General features: G+C 38.0%; 1 protein-coding gene across 2 annotated transcripts; it reads left to right on the plus strand.

Annotated features, from left to right (window-relative positions):
• The first annotated feature begins 25 nt into the window (after positions 1-25).
• Positions 26-16,433, plus strand: ABHD17B (abhydrolase domain containing 17B, depalmitoylase). 2 transcript variants are annotated; one of them, XM_052701308.1, is made up of 4 exons: positions 26-379; positions 5,849-6,323; positions 14,013-14,192; positions 14,992-16,433. In XM_052701308.1, exons 2-4 carry the CDS (start codon positions 5,857-5,859, stop codon positions 15,209-15,211), a joined length of 867 nt encoding a protein of 288 aa, XP_052557268.1. In that variant the 5' UTR covers positions 26-379; positions 5,849-5,856; the 3' UTR covers positions 15,212-16,433. The 2 variants fall into 2 exon arrangements, with proteins under 2 accessions (XP_052557268.1, XP_052557270.1); XM_052701310.1 differs by lacking the exon at positions 26-379 and adding an exon at positions 586-712.
• Positions 16,434-17,275: the final 842 nt, after the last annotated feature.

Genomic DNA, 17,275 nt, shown 5'->3' on the forward strand with positions numbered 1-17,275 from the left:
CGTTCTAAGGCGGATCCCCTGCGGTCGGAGCCGCGTTGCGGGCCGTGCTCCGATTGGCGCTCAGCGGCCGTTGGTCACCGCGCGGCCGGCTCCGCCCTGGTGCCCCTTTGGCCGCCGCGGCAGCCGCCGGGTCAGATGCAGCCGCTCGGCGGGGCGAACTCGGCGCCGCTTCCCTAAGCTGTTGGCGACTGGCTTCCGCCGGCCGCGCGTCTCCTTCCGAGTGCTGCGCGGGAGGCAGCAGGCACCGCTGAGCCGGCAGCCGCCGCCAAGCCGTTACTCAGCACAACCGACGTCGCCGCGCCCGGCGCTCGGACGGCGGTGGTCGGGAGCGCGCGGGGTCACCGCTGCCCAGCGAAGGGGAGCCGGGAGCCCCGCGCAGGTAGGGGCTGGGGACGGCGGGCCGAGCTGAGCCGAGCTGGGGGCGGCTGCAGCGGGGGCAGGGAGGGAGAGGGAGGGGCTGCCGGGCAGGTGAGACGTTCCGGGTGGCTGCGGCGAGGGGTAGGGGCGGGCGGCGCCTTCTCCCGTTGCTCCGCCCGCGGGGTGCTGCGGGACGGCTGCTGCCCCGCTCACGCTGGGGGCGCCTTTGTTCGAGGATGGAGCAGCTGCTGCCCGCTGGCCTCTCCCGAGCTGTGCGTCCTCAGGCCCCGCGCTCTTAGCGCCTCTGTCAGCATTGCGAGCTGCTGGGAGCCGTCTGGGGAGATCGGGTGTTGCAGTGAGGCTGACTTACTGCGTTTTCTCGGCTCCTGCCCCTGCTGGCGAGGGCGAAGCTGGCCTTAGCCTTTCTCTCGAGCGGTGATCGCTTAAAAGTGTAACGCCTTCAGCCCGGAGGCAGCCACTCGAAAACACACGGTTTGTTTGTTTGTAACCAGTGTGTTCCGAACTCAAGTTCTATTCTCATCATGCCTCTGTACGGTGTGGCTGTTACTATTGCTTGGTTTTTTTTTTGGTTTTTTTTGTTTTTTTTTTTTTCTCGAATGTAATTGCGTTGATAGGTTGTTTTTTTTTTTTTGTTTGTTTGTTTTTGTTTGAGAAGAGCTTGGAGGATTAATAATATTATCTTGGGTCGTTTTTCGTTACTGAATAAACTTCCTCAGTGTTATTTTCTGGACGTTCACTCTTAATAGCACTGCGTAGGGTGGCTAACCTAATGTAGCTTACTTGTATACCGGTTTGCTTAAAGTTTTGTTCCTTTATGTGTTGAACTGATACATGTTAAACTTGTATTCAAACCCTTCTTTTGCCCTTTCTGTAGCAATGTACACAGGTGTTAACGTTAGAGTTTCAGTAACGGTTTGAACTACAGTTTTCATTGCCTTGCCTTCAGTAAAAGGGATAGGCATTCGAGTACATTATTTCAGGATTGCATAATGAAAAAATGATTATTCATAAAAAAACAGTACACCACAATGTGAATGTCTTGCTTGTTGCAAAGTTAGGGCAACAATAAGGTTTACAAGCTGGCAGTAGTGCTTATGAATTTGACTTTATTCTTTTGAATTGTTCTTATGATGTAAGTAATTTAGTTTAAATACATATTTGCATTAAATCTGTAGAATTTTAAATGTAAGATTTCTAGATAAGTGTTTGCATGGGCAGGGTTTTTGAGGCTAAGATGCTAATATGTAGTAAAGTACTTCAAGATGTGAATAATACAAGCCAATCTGATTGCACAGAATCAACAAGAACAAGAATACAACAAGCACAAGAATAATTGCTTATATGAAAGAAATATGTCTGCATTATCCTAGGAGTAGCAATATAAATATTTAAGGTGTACTTTCAGATTAGGTGGATTTTTTTCCCCTCTTCTGTCAGCTTTGATCATAAGGTTAATTGCTGAATTTAACTACTGCCTGTAGGCAGTTCTAAATTTTCCTTCTTGTATGCTACTTTTTAATTATTGTTATTATTCATGAGAGAGATAAATTTCATAAAATAGTCTCCTCTTTCTTTTAAAGGCTCTTCTACAAAGAGCAGTCTTGTCACTTGAGTCTGTTTTGTTTCTTCACTTTTCTTGGAGCTGTAGTAAAAATCACGCATTATAGTTCCTTCTGCAATTTTTCTATTATATCTGCATGAAAACACAGTGTTCTTTATATTTCTAAAGGATATTTGCATTTCTCTTTCTACATTCTTTCTGTTATTAATAACTTCACCAGCATTAGGAACCATGTTTGCAGGGCAGCGCTGTCATCTTTACTGTTATGTTGTTGAAATGTGTTATCTTTGTATCTGGAGATTCTAGTGTTATGAGGATAAATTTTCATCATGCGTTCTCAAAAGCAGTTAGGTTGTGACCTGGGTGTTCTCTGCATATGTTAATCTCATTACTAACATTACTAACCTATCCTTGTGGTAATTTCTGGTGGGAGTTGATTTTATCCTGGTTTTAGTGATAGAATTCATGTGAAGTATACTCAAGCCTTTTTGTTATTGGTTTGGTGTTTTTTCAAACAGTATCACCTATGGTATTTAGAGTTCCATAAATTATATAGTAGGCTTATTAGAAGCCCAGAGGTTTCAGTAATACTCTTGATGTCTAGATGGGAAATTTGAACTGCTTTTGTGAAGACTTGGCAGTAAATGAAGACTTACTTAAATTTTTCTTTTAAGTCTTAATTCCTGTGTTGGGAAGTCATTAAGAAATCACGTTGAATGTCTTCCTAACATTTAAAGGAAACAAACTTTAATCACTTCACTGAAGTATCTTACCTGTATACCTTCTGAGGAATGATAATGTCTGCTCTAATTGAAGTTATGACATCACGTGCGTATCTACTAGGCTGAAATGCTGATTCAATCGTACTTTTAAACAGTGATATCAGAATAACACTGTGCACCATGGGGATTCTCACATCCTGGTTCCATTCCAGATCCAGAGGTAAAGAACGCACTCATGTGAATACAATGAATGACAAACCAGTTCCAGTATAATGAAAACATTGTTTACATGTAGTTGGCAGTGTCCTCCTGAGGAGGACCAGTGGGTGTTCTATGACACATTTGTTCAGTTAGTGATGCTAGGGATCTAATTTTTTTCTTCAGTTTTTCCAAGAAAAGATAGCAGCGACTCTTTTCTTTAAAGCAAAGGCTGTTGCTGGCCATGATTCAAGTGGAGAATGGCTCAGGAATAAGAAACTGAAGTTTCAATAAAGATTAAATGGGCATTACATAAAGTCTACAGTACAGTCTGGTACAAGGAGAGAAATGATACTTTATCCATTTTCTTCCACATATTTCATTTGTCATATGTGGCAGCAACCCATATTTAGCACATTTTAAGCTATGTTGGGGGCCCTGTACCTCCTCAGCTGATAATCTCTAATTATTGCAGTAATATGAATTCCACAGACCAGTTAAAATTACAACAGATAGCAAATACTTTGTGTGAAATCTTATTTGTAGTGTTGCAGGGCTGTATATGGTTATAAACAATGTAAACTCCTGGCTTCAGTTCTTTCTGACATGTGGTTTATAAAGGAAGTAAGAAGTTTTGCAGTTGTTACTTTATGTTGGAATAGAATGCGGTCATCTATTCTTGGACACAAGAGGCTGTTTATACCTTAGTTTTGAAGGTACTGCTACATTTTTTCCAATGAAATGAAAATGCTTCCCTCCATCATAAAGTACACTGTATTATCTAGCTTTGGCATTCAAATTTTCCGGAAAAGTGGGAAAAAAATACTCAATTTAATAGTTTCTATAGAAGTAGAGGTGTGATTGAATACTGAGTCATTGGTGATGTTGTAATACTTCAAGAGGCTTTTTTAGTTCTGCAAACAACACTGTTGTTCAAAGTCTGCGAATATGAGCTTTCTGATTAAAGTGAAGAAAATGGTTCCTTTGGTGCTCACAGCCATGAGAGACATAAAGCAGGAAATAAATATTTACCTGTTCTTGTGCATAAGATGTTCAAAGCCTTTTGAAAGTCTCTGGACATCTTCGGTAGGTCTTTCCCACTTGTCTTTATTTGCATGTTGAAAGTAATGTCCAATAATGTCACTTGAAAGAGAGCATATGAGCAATTACAAGTTAAGTGACTAATTTGCTTATTGCATTAATACATGAGTCTATTTCCTTAACTGGTAGGTCGTATACTCCAGATCTGTTCATTAAGAGATAACTTACCTTTTCATGGCAGCTGATGGGCCCCATTCTCCTGTAACTGGTTATGTTGACAACTCTGTGATTTCCCTTTCTTTTGAAGAAAACTAGAGACGGGGGGTGAAAACACCTGACAAAAAAAAAAAAAAAGAACAACCAAGCCATTGTTTTATGCTTCACAAGAAGCAGTAATATTTCAGAAACACACATCTTGTTTATTAGACTTGCTGTGATTTAGTTATCAACAAATATGTTCTATGATTGTGTAGTTCTATATGAGTGTCACACATTGTACTAAGGGAAGAGACCATTCATACAGTCAAAATAAGGCTAACTGTTCAGTCATCTGTATTCAGAAGTTCTTATGGCAGTGCCCTATAAAACTTTTCCAAAGTGAAGTGTATACAACTTAAAGAACAGACTGAAATGTATTTTGATGTTGCCAGGTATCATAGTTACAGTAAGACTTTATTGTTGACTGACACAAGGGAATTGTTGCCTGAACCCACAAGGGAATGTGACATCAGAAATTGGCTTTCTGTTGTTGTTATTCCTGTTTTTAAGCTTGACTCTAGCTGTCAAAGCTGGTACATGAAATTGTAGGAGAGTTTCCATTTGCATGACCAATAGGAACCGAGCATGAGACCTGTAGTAGAGCTGGGGTGGAAAAGTTCTTTGAGATAAAGCATCAGATGTGTTCACAACAGGAAAGTAAATACTTATGGTAGGTGTGCTGATGTACTTCACGGTTCTTGGCAGATTGTCATTCTCCAACCTTCAAGGGAAAAGTACTGTCACAATAAAGATTTCTTTTCCTCTTCCTTCTCAGCCTTGTAAATTAGGAGGGCTCAGTGTCTCTTCATCAGGGCAGCAATGTTGTTAACTACCTTGCTTTAGGTCTGTGTCTATTCTGCTCTTTTTCAAACTCCCTCTCCCCTCCCTATTAAGTGCTTTGAATTCATAATATAGGTTATTTTGCCTTGTCAGTTATTTGTGTTACAGTATGTCTGGAGTGTTTTTGTTAAAACATGGAATAAAAAGTAATTTCTTTAAGATTGATAACATAACCCCAATTCTGATGTGCAAAATGAGGAACTTGGTTGATAACCACTTTAAGGGAGTTGGAAATGTTGTCAAACAGAATGCAGAGCTAAGAATAGTTTACAGCTGGATTTTAGAGGGGTGAAGGTCTGAAGTGCTTGCTAGGCAGTAGAAGAGTCTCTTTTTGACCTTTGTGCAACTCTTGTACTGATAACTGTTTGCAAGACTTCGTGACTCAAACTGAGAATGTATTGTCATTATATGGGAAGAATAGTATCAGTTTGTGGCTGTAGGAATGAATCTGAGTGACCTTGATATCCTGCAAATACCACAGTGTGCTTTAATTGCTTTTTTATAATGCCAGTTTGTCAAGGGAGTGAGTGCTTCTGTTGCTCTGAGGCGAGTAGCCTCAAAAGAAACTAAAACTCATGCTTGTTCTTGACCTAAGCAGTTCTAGTGTCTGGCAATGCTTAAGAGTTACCACTCTTCTGTAATAATATGGTAATTCTGAAGATGCTACTAATAACAAAAAAGTGCTATATAGAAATTTACACATATACTTAAGCTTTTGTTTTGTTTAAATAATTCCACTAAATTTCAATGTTATTTTCTAAGAAGGTTGAACTTACAACTTCAGTGAGGTTTTTTCTTTTCATGTCACAATATAACTAGAAACTGATACCATTCTCTCTTCCCGTTTCAGACTAGAAGATGAATAATCTTTCCTTCAGTGAACTGTGTTGCCTGTTTTGTTGTCCACCATGCCCAGGGAAAATTGCTTCCAAACTGGCATTCTTACCTCCTGATCCCACATACACTCTGATGTGTGACGAAAGTGGTAGCCGCTGGACTTTGCATCTCTCAGAGAGAGCAGACTGGCAGTATTCATCAAGAGAAAAAGATGCTATTGAGTGCTTCATGACTAGAACAAGTAAAGGTAACAGGATTGCCTGTATGTTTGTGCGTTGCTCACCTAACGCCAAATATACTTTGCTCTTCTCGCATGGAAATGCTGTTGACCTAGGTCAGATGAGCAGCTTTTACATAGGACTGGGTTCACGGATTAATTGCAACATATTCTCATATGATTATTCTGGATATGGTGCAAGCTCTGGCAAGCCAACAGAAAAGAATCTGTATGCTGACATTGATGCTGCTTGGGTGGCTCTTAGGACAAGGTAAGACATTACAGTATGCTTTCTAAATCGCTGTGCTTATTCTGCATTGGTAAATGAAACAGAAATGCTTTTTTTTGTGATTAATTTACTCATATCAAAGCAGACTGGTGATATCTTGTAACAAAGGTATTAGTATTGAGCAGTATCAGTATTCAGCACTGATATACTTGAGAAACTGAAATGGGATGAAGTTTAGTAAGGTGTCACCTGATGTTATTTGAATGTTTCAAATATAGCCCTTACTGTCCTAATTAAGGATCCCCTTTGTTGACAGTATTAGAGGAGAAGAAAAATCTATAGTAGATTCCCCAGTCACAGACCTACTGGTATAATGGGTAAGAGAAAACAGAAGTTTATTTTTCAGATTTAATGGTCTTTGAGTGTTCAGACTTCCATTGTTTCAAAATTCAGACTAATAGCTACAGCGTTTCCAGAAGGTAGAAAGCTTTTTGTTTTATAAAGAAAGCTATTTTAGCAAAGTACGGTGTCTGAGAGAGGAGGTAATTAATCTACATAACTACCTTATGGTAGGAACAAAGCCCAGGAATCTGAATTGCTGTTGTTAGCACAGATTAAAACTGGACAAGGTAAAATAAAATCCCAAGCTGGGAAGATGTGTTTCCAGAGCCTACGTTCTAAGCTTTTACTTTACAGATGGTGAAACAGTAAGGTAAATACTATAGACACATGCTGTGATACAGCTACCAAATAAAGCCCACTTCTTCATCTTGACAGCATTTTCTTGCCATGAGTTGTCAAATTTAAAGCAAAACTCTTGTGAATACTCAAACTACAGAAATTAGACTTAAGCTAGTTGGTAACTGTCTCCTCCCCCGCTCTCACCACATCATCTTTGAATAGTTTCTGTATGGAAAACTCAGAAGGAAATACAACGGCAATTTGAGTTCTCCCCTCCATTCTTGAACAATAGCTTTCCTAATCAAATAAGGTTATAGCTCATAACAATATCCCATCTGAATATATCACAGAATGGCCAGGGTTGGAAGGGACCTCAAGGATCATGAATCTCCAACCCCCTGCCACATGCAGGGCCACCAACCTCCCCATTTAATACTAGACCAGGCTGCCCAGGGCCCCATACAACCTGGCCTTGGACACCTCCAGGGACGGGGCATCCACACCCTCTCTGGGCAGCCTGCTCCAGTACCTCACCAGTCTCTCTGTAAAGAACTTCCCCCTAACATCTGACCTCATTTTTCCCTCCCTCAACTTAAAATCATTTCCTCTTGTCCTGCTGTTATCTACCCTTTCAAAGAGTTGATTTCCCCTCCTGTTTGTAGGCTCCCTTTAGGTACTGAAAGGCTGCAATGAGCTGGACAGCCGTTGTAGGGAAGGAGAGGGGTATATGACTCTAAATGCGTATTCCTTCCCTTTTACTTTCCTTCTTCTACTCAGGAATGATTCTGCCTTGAGCCAATTTGCTCCTGTGAGATGTTTTATGTCAAAACCTTGTGTAGAAATATTTAAGTATCTAGAGCTAGGTTTTATATCTAAGTATGATCTTAGATATAAATATGTTCAATGTTCAATGAAATAAGTTCATAATAATATGAACTTACTTCATTGACTAAAAAGTGATTATTATTACTAGCTTTCACTTTCTACTTTCAACAACTTTCCAGCTGGTAGTCCTGGTTTTGCTTTTGTGTTTGAATGCTGAGTGGAATACAGTGAAGTTCAGTACATGATTCTGGATGTACTAGTTCATACAGTATGGTTGCCAGTGTTCTCTTGAGCCCTGAAGCAGTGCTCAGCTGCTCTTTACTAGTTGATATCAGGATCAGAATGCAATCTTAAGCATTTGCTGCAGTGCTGATTCATTTTTCTGGTGTAGCCTGTTCTGTCAGTGTTACACTGGCATTGTCTTTAATGCTTTATGAAATCAGTGTTCTGTAAAAGCAAATTTAGTTCTGTGGGTTCTTTGTAGGGTAAATGTAGCTTCCTTGAAGTTCCTTTTGATAGGAAAAGTCTATGTCTTGCAAATGTAGGCCTACAAACCATGCCTCATTCTTTATGTGATTGGACAAAGAAAGAAATAGAGAAGTTACATCTGTTGAAGGTTTATCACAGTCATTCAGCTTCCTCCATTCTCTTTTCTGAGAAATGGGATCACAGAATCCAGCGTTGAAATATGTGGGAGATGGAGAGGTTGGCTTGATCTTGTTGAGTCTTGACTTGCTGATAATGAGGCTCTGGAAAGGAAACAGAAGTATCTGGGGTAACTGAAATTCTCATGTGGACATCATTCTACAGTCAGAACTGCTGCTTGTGTTAAAGACATTAGTTATTTATTGGAAGAACTTTCCTGATGGGCAGTGCTTTCCTGCAGGGAGTAGAAATAGTCTTTAAAGTAATATTCAGGGTGAAATTAAGATTAGTACAACACCATTTTCTCAAAAGAGGTTCTTCCAAAGATACGTGAATATTATCATGCATGTAGATGAATGCAGAGAACTATTTGCCAGTGGAGCAGAGGAGGAGAAGTGAAAAATAAACAAGAACAATTCAGAATCTGTCTGCTTTTAATATTTCGGTTGGACACAGTAGCTGTTCTTGTGGATGCTGACTGTGAGAGATGGCAAGGTGATTCACTGCCATGGTGTTTAGGAAAGATGCACAGTATTGCATATTCATCTTCATGGTACTGTATAAAAGCCACAAGTGAGAACATTCTTTTTCTGACTGTCATAGCTACAAAGTGTTGAAATGCAAGCAGTCATTTTGGGATACGCCCATCTTCTGCTGCTCTGGTCTCTGAATGCCTTTGATGACACACTAGAAAGGGTGGAAAGGTTTAACCAGCCCCAGGCAAATGCAAGGCAAGTGGTGCTCATTCAGAAACCTCAAGACATGCCAAGGTTGACTCACAATGAGATTTATCTTTAAGAAGTCAAGCTACCTTGCCACTGTTTCCTACCATGGATCAAACAGTATTTTAAAAGCTGAAGGATCTCACTGTCATACTGATGTGTCAAAATGGATAGAATATCCACAACTCAAACTTAATTCAAATCTATTCTGATGATGGCTGAAAGTATTCTTTTGAAAATTGACATATTACACTTTTCATTCAGAAGTATCATTCTCTCATACTACTTTTGGTGCACATCAGGAGAAGGGCTATTTCTTTGTGTGCCTAAACTTACAATATTTTTAGACAGATTGCACTGTCTGATGAGCAAAAATGTCCTTGATTTACCGTGGTAATAATCTTTCAATGCTACTCATACATTCATTCTACTGATAAGGTCTATAAAAGGCCAGTCTATCCTGAAAGAGATAAAGGAGATATGTCTTGTTGATTACTACATGCATGATCAATGCACTTGCCTTACCTCTTAAAACTTGCTTCTTTCAACCTTTCTGGCAATGTTATTTGTTGCATACACAGAAAGGAAAGGTGCCTCTGAGTTAAGCAAGAGTTTTAATCTCATGAATTTAATTCATAGCCTGGAATGTTGATAGTTAGGGATGTTGTGTCCTTCATGTTCTGCAATTTGCACCTGTAATTTCATGTGTTATGTACATAATGACAAAAGGTGCTGAAATGTGCATTTAAAACTCCCTTAGGATGTTCTCCTTATTTCATCTACCCCAAGCAGTGCTGTCAGTTGTTGTCAGTGTTGTACTGATCTAACAAACAGTAGTCTCTCTAGAACATCTACTGCACGTCTTTGTTAGTAGGAACCTAAGAGATATTACTGAAAATGCACCCTGTTAAGGTTGGTTGTACCAATGCTTTGTCTTGTAAAGGGAGCAAGTCTTCAAGATCAATGGCAGTACTTTGGAGATAATAAGATAAACTGCTTTCTGTCTCCCTTGGGTGTGTCAAGGGCAAAATGGCAGATATTCCAGGGGCCCACATTGCACACCATAGTAACTTCTGCTTATTTTTTTTAGTTGTTAAAGGTAACTTTAACCTTGCAAACTGCAAGATTTCTATATCATAGTAATGTGTATGTTAAATAAGAAGAGTAGAAAAATAAGAGACTGTCACTAAGATAAGTGTAGAAAAGGTCTTATTTACAGAGACTAATATAAAGGAGTTCTTGCTACAGCACTTTGTGAAGGTTGTCACACAGGAGGGAGAAGAATATTTTGTGCTGCTTAGAACATGAGTTCTTTTCTTACCAGAAGGTGAGAAGATTAGGAAGGAGAGATCAGGGTTGCCTCTATTACAAGGGACCATCATTTGTAGGCTTGCAGAAGAGTAGATAAGGGTGACTAATAAAACCATATGTTAGGTTGGGTTACTAGTACTAGGAAGTGGTGTGATGATACAGTTAGTGGTATACTGGTTTGCTCTTTCCTTGTTTCCTCCTCTGTCAAGTCATTACTTGTCTATGAAGACAGCCTGCACAAATGAGCAGAAAAGCAGCTGCCCTACTCCCAGAAGGGATTAGTACTCTGTCCTAAGCTAGTTAGAGGAGACCTATGAGGGCAACATGCTGAAAATCAAAGTAGGAAAGTACTGTTCTCTTTGGCAATATCGCATAGTTTAGTAGTGACATTAACCTATTCCTTTAATGTGATGCGTGTGAATGTTAGCAAACTTGTGAGCAGGGTTAAATCTACTTTTGTGAAAGTACCACTCATCAAGTTCCATGTGTTCTGGAAGGTAGCCCTTGGGTACGTAAACTTAAAGGATAAATCAGATGTTGAAAGGAATTGAAATCTCAGTTGCTCTGGGAAAACAATGTTTTGGCAGCCTTGTGCTGTGGAAAATGTCTAGATTTTATGCTAAATTCAGTCCTGAGTAACTTGTCACTGTGCAAGGCTGCTTTCTCTGAGAATGTGCATCTCTTTGCTGCTTTCATATTTTTTTTTTGAAGTCCGTTATGGTGATTGTGACCAAAAAGCCCTCACAATTATCACCACCAACAAAAAAATTGTCTGTCTAAATGAAGTTATCTACAACTTTCTTAATAGGCAGTAGCATGCATTACTACTGTGATCAATGTAATGAGTTTTCAAAAATGCCAGCAGTTTTCATGGCAAGTGTCTGAGCTCTTGTCTCCTGAATAGGTGCTTTCAGCATATAGCTCTATAACTTCCCCTTTCTCAGGATGGCCTGCAATTCTCAAGGGACTGTATCACAGTTACATTTGCTGTTGATTTCATACTTTTCATTCTGGAGGAATAGGAAAACTTTAGTTAATAATTCATAGCAATAAAAGAATCATTGAATTATGAAGTTATTAACTTATTAACTGTTCTCCCAAATTAGAACCTGGACATTCAATAACTTTCTATGAAATGTATTGGAATTTACCAGTATAGGACTGCCAAAAGGAAGAGTCAATTAATTCTATGGAGAAGGAATTTATTAGCAGCCTTCATCTTGCAGAACTTTTTAGTTTTAAGCTAGAAGGTGATACTTTGGAGAGAGGAACTGAAGGATGTTTGGACTCCTTTTTCTTTCAACTTCTTTTTTGAGGAGTGGGAGGTGAAGAAAGAGTGGAGAGGGGAAGGGGGAAAATACAGAAACAGATACTACTGATACTGTTATTTGGATTTCAAGGGGCTTTTTGCTAATTTTTCATACCAGAATATTTGAAAATCTAGCTGCTTTAAACTGCCACTGCTGGTTATAGGTTTAACTATTTGTTTCCAGACTGTAAAAGCTGTTTGAGTGGTGCTGTGAAGGCAGTCGGGCTGTGGTGCAGAAAAGGTTTACTTTAATCCAAATATAGTAAGCACTATTCCTGCATTACTTTTTGTAGCTGATATTTGGATCCAAAGAAGAATAATAAAGGCAATGGAGAACATACAATGAAAAATGTTCATTTTTTGCTTTAAAGCTTCGTGCAGTAGTCTTCACCTTGTAGTGTCTAATACTGGTGAAAATGTGTGATGGGTTTGCAAGGTGGTGTTCTGTGATAATTTACTGCACAAGTTTGATGTCACACTAATAACGCAGTGTGTCACTTATTTAGTGTGACTTTGTTCTGATTTGTAAATGGGATAGAAGAACACTGTATTTCCAGAATGCAAAAATGTGCTTATTAAAATGAGACTTATTCTGTTTTCAAGTGTTTCAGTATAGATAAAGAAATAGTTAAGACTTTGCATTTTTTTTTTTTACATGTCAAAGCATTAATTCACTGTTCTGTAGTATGTTGGAATTCTGAGAAAGTCTTCTTAATAGGAATGCTAGGTGTTTGGGTCGTTTTGCTGTGCTCTGAGAACTGTTTTGAGATAGAGAGCTTGCCAGTAACATAAAACTGATGATTAAGTCCTGGTATTTTAGAATTCTTAATTTGGTCATTTTAGAGACTCTTTCTAGGAAACATTAAGTTTTCATGGTATCTATGCATGTCTGTGCTGAATATCTTGTAAATTCTTGAGAAGTACTTGTTCTGCAGACATCCATTCATATTTTATGGAATACTGAACAATTTCTTGTTATCTCAATTTTTGTGTTTTATGGAGTTATGCTAATCAACTTGAGAACTCTGAGCATGGGTGATCTTAGCTGGTACAGGTCTCTCATCTTTTGCAAAGAAGATGCATGTGTTTATTGTAGAGAAGGTAATGGCTGAACCTTCCTTAACTTTAAATGAAAACAGTTGTCAATTCCCTAGGAATCTTGTCAAACATTAGAATTACAATATGCTATTCCATAGCACTGGTAGGCTAGTCTAGCATAAATTAGAGAGCTAACAAATTTCTGATAATACATTATAATGACTTATATTTTGCTTTTGAATGCAGTGCAGTATCTCTATTTAAAGTACTTCCTCTCCTGCATAAACTACAGGTTTCCATACAGACACTTCTGTAGATCCAATCTGCTGTAAAAATGCTTTGCTGGTATTTTGCAGTGTGTCAGTACTCATTTTCTGCTGTGGGTGCTGTTCTTGCCAGCGTAACATTTTGCTCAGATTTTTCCAGTACTGTTGTGTTGCTTGGCAATCAGATCATACTTGCATCCACATTACTGCAGAAAAACACGTTAGATTTGATCTGAATAGGTGCAGCTAGATGTTTCACAACTTTTGTCTACCTCAGTTACAGGAAAAAAAAGACTTTTTTTCTCCCTTAGAGGGAGAGGAAATTGACCTGAGCCTTGTACTGCTTACTGGGATATGTTAATGGTATTAGCTGAAATATTTTTTTCTAACCTGTGTTTCAAATACCGGACCAATCAGAAAAAAGCATCTCACTATTACAGAGAACATGTAGTATTTTGGACATTGTCCAAAATTGTCTGTTGTAAGGGCATGCCTTATGTTTCATGAAGTTGAAGGATGTCACCATCCTGCAGATTTTACCAGGTAACAGATGAGTAAAACTGACAACATTTTTTGCATGCTTGACTATCCTCTAAGTAATGATAAATATAAACTTAATGAGGCTCTAATTCCTATTGTAGCTCCACAGGAGTTACCAATGAAGATACTCAACTAGTTCATAAGTTGCAACAACATTCTGAAGTCTATGCTTCAAAATCTAAAGCATCATTCTTTCTTAAGACAAGAAATGTGCTGCAAATACAGACTAACTCTTCCTTTTACCTCAGCAATGATCTTAAAATATGCTTTCTTGTTCTAGCTTCAGTTTTATCTTCCTCAGGAAAGATTAGTGTATGGAAATGGTTTGTTTGCCTTTTTACAAATTGTTTATTTCCCTTTACATGCCTTTTTATTAACTTATTTGATCTTCTAGGTACGGAATCCGCCCTGAAAATGTGATTATATATGGCCAAAGTATAGGAACAGTACCATCTGTGGATCTTGCTGCTAGGTATGAAAGTGCTGCTGTAATCCTACATTCTCCACTGACCTCAGGAATGCGAGTAGCTTTTCCTGATACAAAGAAGACCTATTGCTTTGATGCATTCCCAAAGTAAGTTGTGGGATTTTTTTGCATGTATTTTTTTCCAATTACACAGACTTTGTATTAGGGAAATAGTAATATGATAAATTCTCAGAATGTTCTTTAAAGACTTAAAGGATAACTGGAGTAGATAACAAGAAACATTTTATTTGAAGGAGTTTATAGAACTACTTAAATCTTTAAGGTTTTTCACATCTGTAATTGTTGCTGTGGATAGTTTTCCTCTGTGTAACCCATAATACCTCTAACAACAATAAACAGTTCTCTTCTAGTACATGTTTTTCAATAAGTATTAAAGACTGGGAAAAATGGGGCATAGTAAACTCCTGTCATGTATTTTAGAACTGTCACTATTTTACCCTTATGAACTAATACACTTGGCTCAAAGATCTAAGAATTTTAACATAGCCAAAACTATTTTAGTTCTGAAAAGCATGTGTTTTTTTTTAATTGAAAATATCTGAAGTAGTAATTTCATCTGTTCTATAACTGATTCAGTATATATTTCAATAAATATTTTTTAAGCTTCATGTTTTTAATGAACATAGTAATGAATATCACTTTCGAATTGCTGAGTTATTCAATCCTACCAGTTTCTGGGAGTGTTTGTCCTTTCTGTTTAGCTCAAATGTGCTGCTACAATGGTTTCCAGAGTGTTGATAAGATCTATTTTTTTATTTAAACAGTTCCAAAATTAAGTAGTTAAAACTAGAGTATGTAATTAAAAAGTGAATTCAAGAGTCTCTGGTCCTTCAAAGAAGTTATAATAAAACTGACTGCACTCATAGAAACAATCTTTTTCTTACAGCATTGACAAAATTTCTAAGATAACATCTCCTGTGTTAATTATCCATGGGACTGAAGATGAAGTAATTGACTTTTCACATGGCCTAGCCTTATTTGAACGTTGCCAGAGACCTGTAGAGCCACTGTGGGTAGAAGGAGCAGGCCATAATGATGTGGAGCTCTATGGACAATATCTTGAAAGATTAAAACGGTTTGTGTCGCAGGAACTGGTGAATTTGTAATTTCCTTTGTATATTTACGTGCTTCTTCATTTCACTGCAGAACTGCACACCCTGACAAGTACGTAACATAAAACCTGAAGGTTGTGTTTTCAAATCAGGTTGGTTGCCTTCATTAGATGTACAGGTAATGATTTGTCAACATAATTAGTGAAGGTTTTGATGCCAGTATTGTTAACTGGAATTGCATCATCAGTCAAGGTTGGCAATTTGTATTACTCTGTGAGATTTTTCTTTACAGATTTAAGAAAAAAACACAAGTACTGTATGAAATTTTAATTATATAAAATCAAATGCTGTAAAAGTGTTGCCAAATGCTCTAGCATATTAAAAGCAAGTTTATAAATATTTTTTAAACAGCTCAAAATGTACTGTGACTTACTCTGTTTCTCAGATGTAAATTTAAAACCAGACTTTTAAGCAGTTGTCCTGTAAAAATGCAATAGCCATGCAATTTGAGCAATTATTCATGTATGTAGTAAGAATGAAGCATCACTGGAAATGACCTGTGCCCTGTTATAGAGGGAGGGGATCAAATTAGGTCTTTCCATATCTTTTTATATCTTCTGTGCTTAGTTTTACTTCAGTTGTTCTGTTTTGTCCTTGTGCTGTTTTATAACTTGAAAGGGACAAATTTACTCGTGCATCTTCCTAGCTGCCCTAATCTTGCCAAAATAATGTCAAAATTGTCATTGTTACAACTTAAAGATCATTACATGATTGCTACTGAGGCCACTAAGTACTATTTTGAAACAAATTGAACATTTAAAACCTAGAAAGCTTTGTGGACAATGTAGTTTCAAACCCTGATTGTATAGAGATGCAGTGTTTCAGTAGGAAGAACCTGGAAGTTTATTTAACTTTGTAATAAAATTTGAAAGTTGCAGTTTGTTCAGACTTACTTTTGGATGTTTAGTGTAAAAGTTCCTTGGTTTTTAGTATTGTATGGAAATTTTACTTATTGCTCTCTCCTAGACAAGAGTGGGAGGAGGGGCAAGAATGTTGACATTTTCTTGGTAAGTCATACTAAAATAAACTTTGTAAGTTGCCTTTCCTTGAATGCATTTTGCTTGAATAAAAAATAACTATGTAGCCTATTTGTAAAATGGGTAATCTGAAAATACGCACTGTGCTTCTAATTTCAAGGCCTTATGTAGTTTAATTGTTCTGCTTGTTTTGTGACTCAGACTATTGTATAATTAAATGTAGCATCACATTGTGAAAACTTTCAGATGTGTTGATTTAACAGTAAACAATATTCCAAGTACTTGTTGTTCTTCATGTCTTTCTTTTTTTTTTTTTTTTTTTTTTTGAAAAGCCAGAATAGGAAAAATGGAAAATTAGAGTAGTAACCTACAGCTAATTTTATTGGCACATCTTATGTTTATGAGAAACTACTGCTCTGACCGCCTTCCCACCTCCATGTCTCCTTAATTCTTACTGCTCCCAGCTGTTCAACTTAGTTTTCATTATAACTTCATTGTTAACATCCTTCTTTGTGGAATTCAAGGTTCACTTTGAAATCAGTTGTGAATTTCTCTTATGTTCTCTGGTTGTTGTTAAAGATATTTAAGCTCATGCTAAAACAACTTGGTACCTTTCTGATCAAGCATGATTTAAAATGTTCCGGATTTCAGACTGGTAGTCACCCAGTAATATTGGTTGTTGATTTCCATCCTGGTCCAAGATTGAGTTAAAAATGTGCTTAAATAGATCTGATGCAATTCCACCTGATTTACGTACAACTTACACAGTTTGATTTCAGTTTCTTACTGGCTTTCAACCACTCTGATTTTGATGGAAATATTTCCCTTGAGTACATTCATTTTTAAGGAATTAAGTCTGTTTTCAGAGCCTTCTTCAGAAACCTGTAAAGAATGTAGAAGTGTAAATAGTCATACAGATTGGCTGCTAGTAGTGCAAATTGCAGGCAAATAACCAAATGTGATCGCAAGAAATATCTGACTGTGCTGGTAAATATTATAGCACCCTGTAACTGAATGGACAAAGTAGGTGGTGTAGCCACTTTGCTGCTCATGTCTCTGTGTTTTGTTGAGGCAGAACAAA

The sequence above is a fragment of the Tympanuchus pallidicinctus genome, unplaced genomic scaffold (assembly GCF_026119805.1).
Source record: "Tympanuchus pallidicinctus isolate F22 unplaced genomic scaffold, pur_lepc_1.0 scaffold4, whole genome shotgun sequence".
Lineage (NCBI taxonomy): Eukaryota > Metazoa > Chordata > Aves > Galliformes > Phasianidae > Tympanuchus > Tympanuchus pallidicinctus.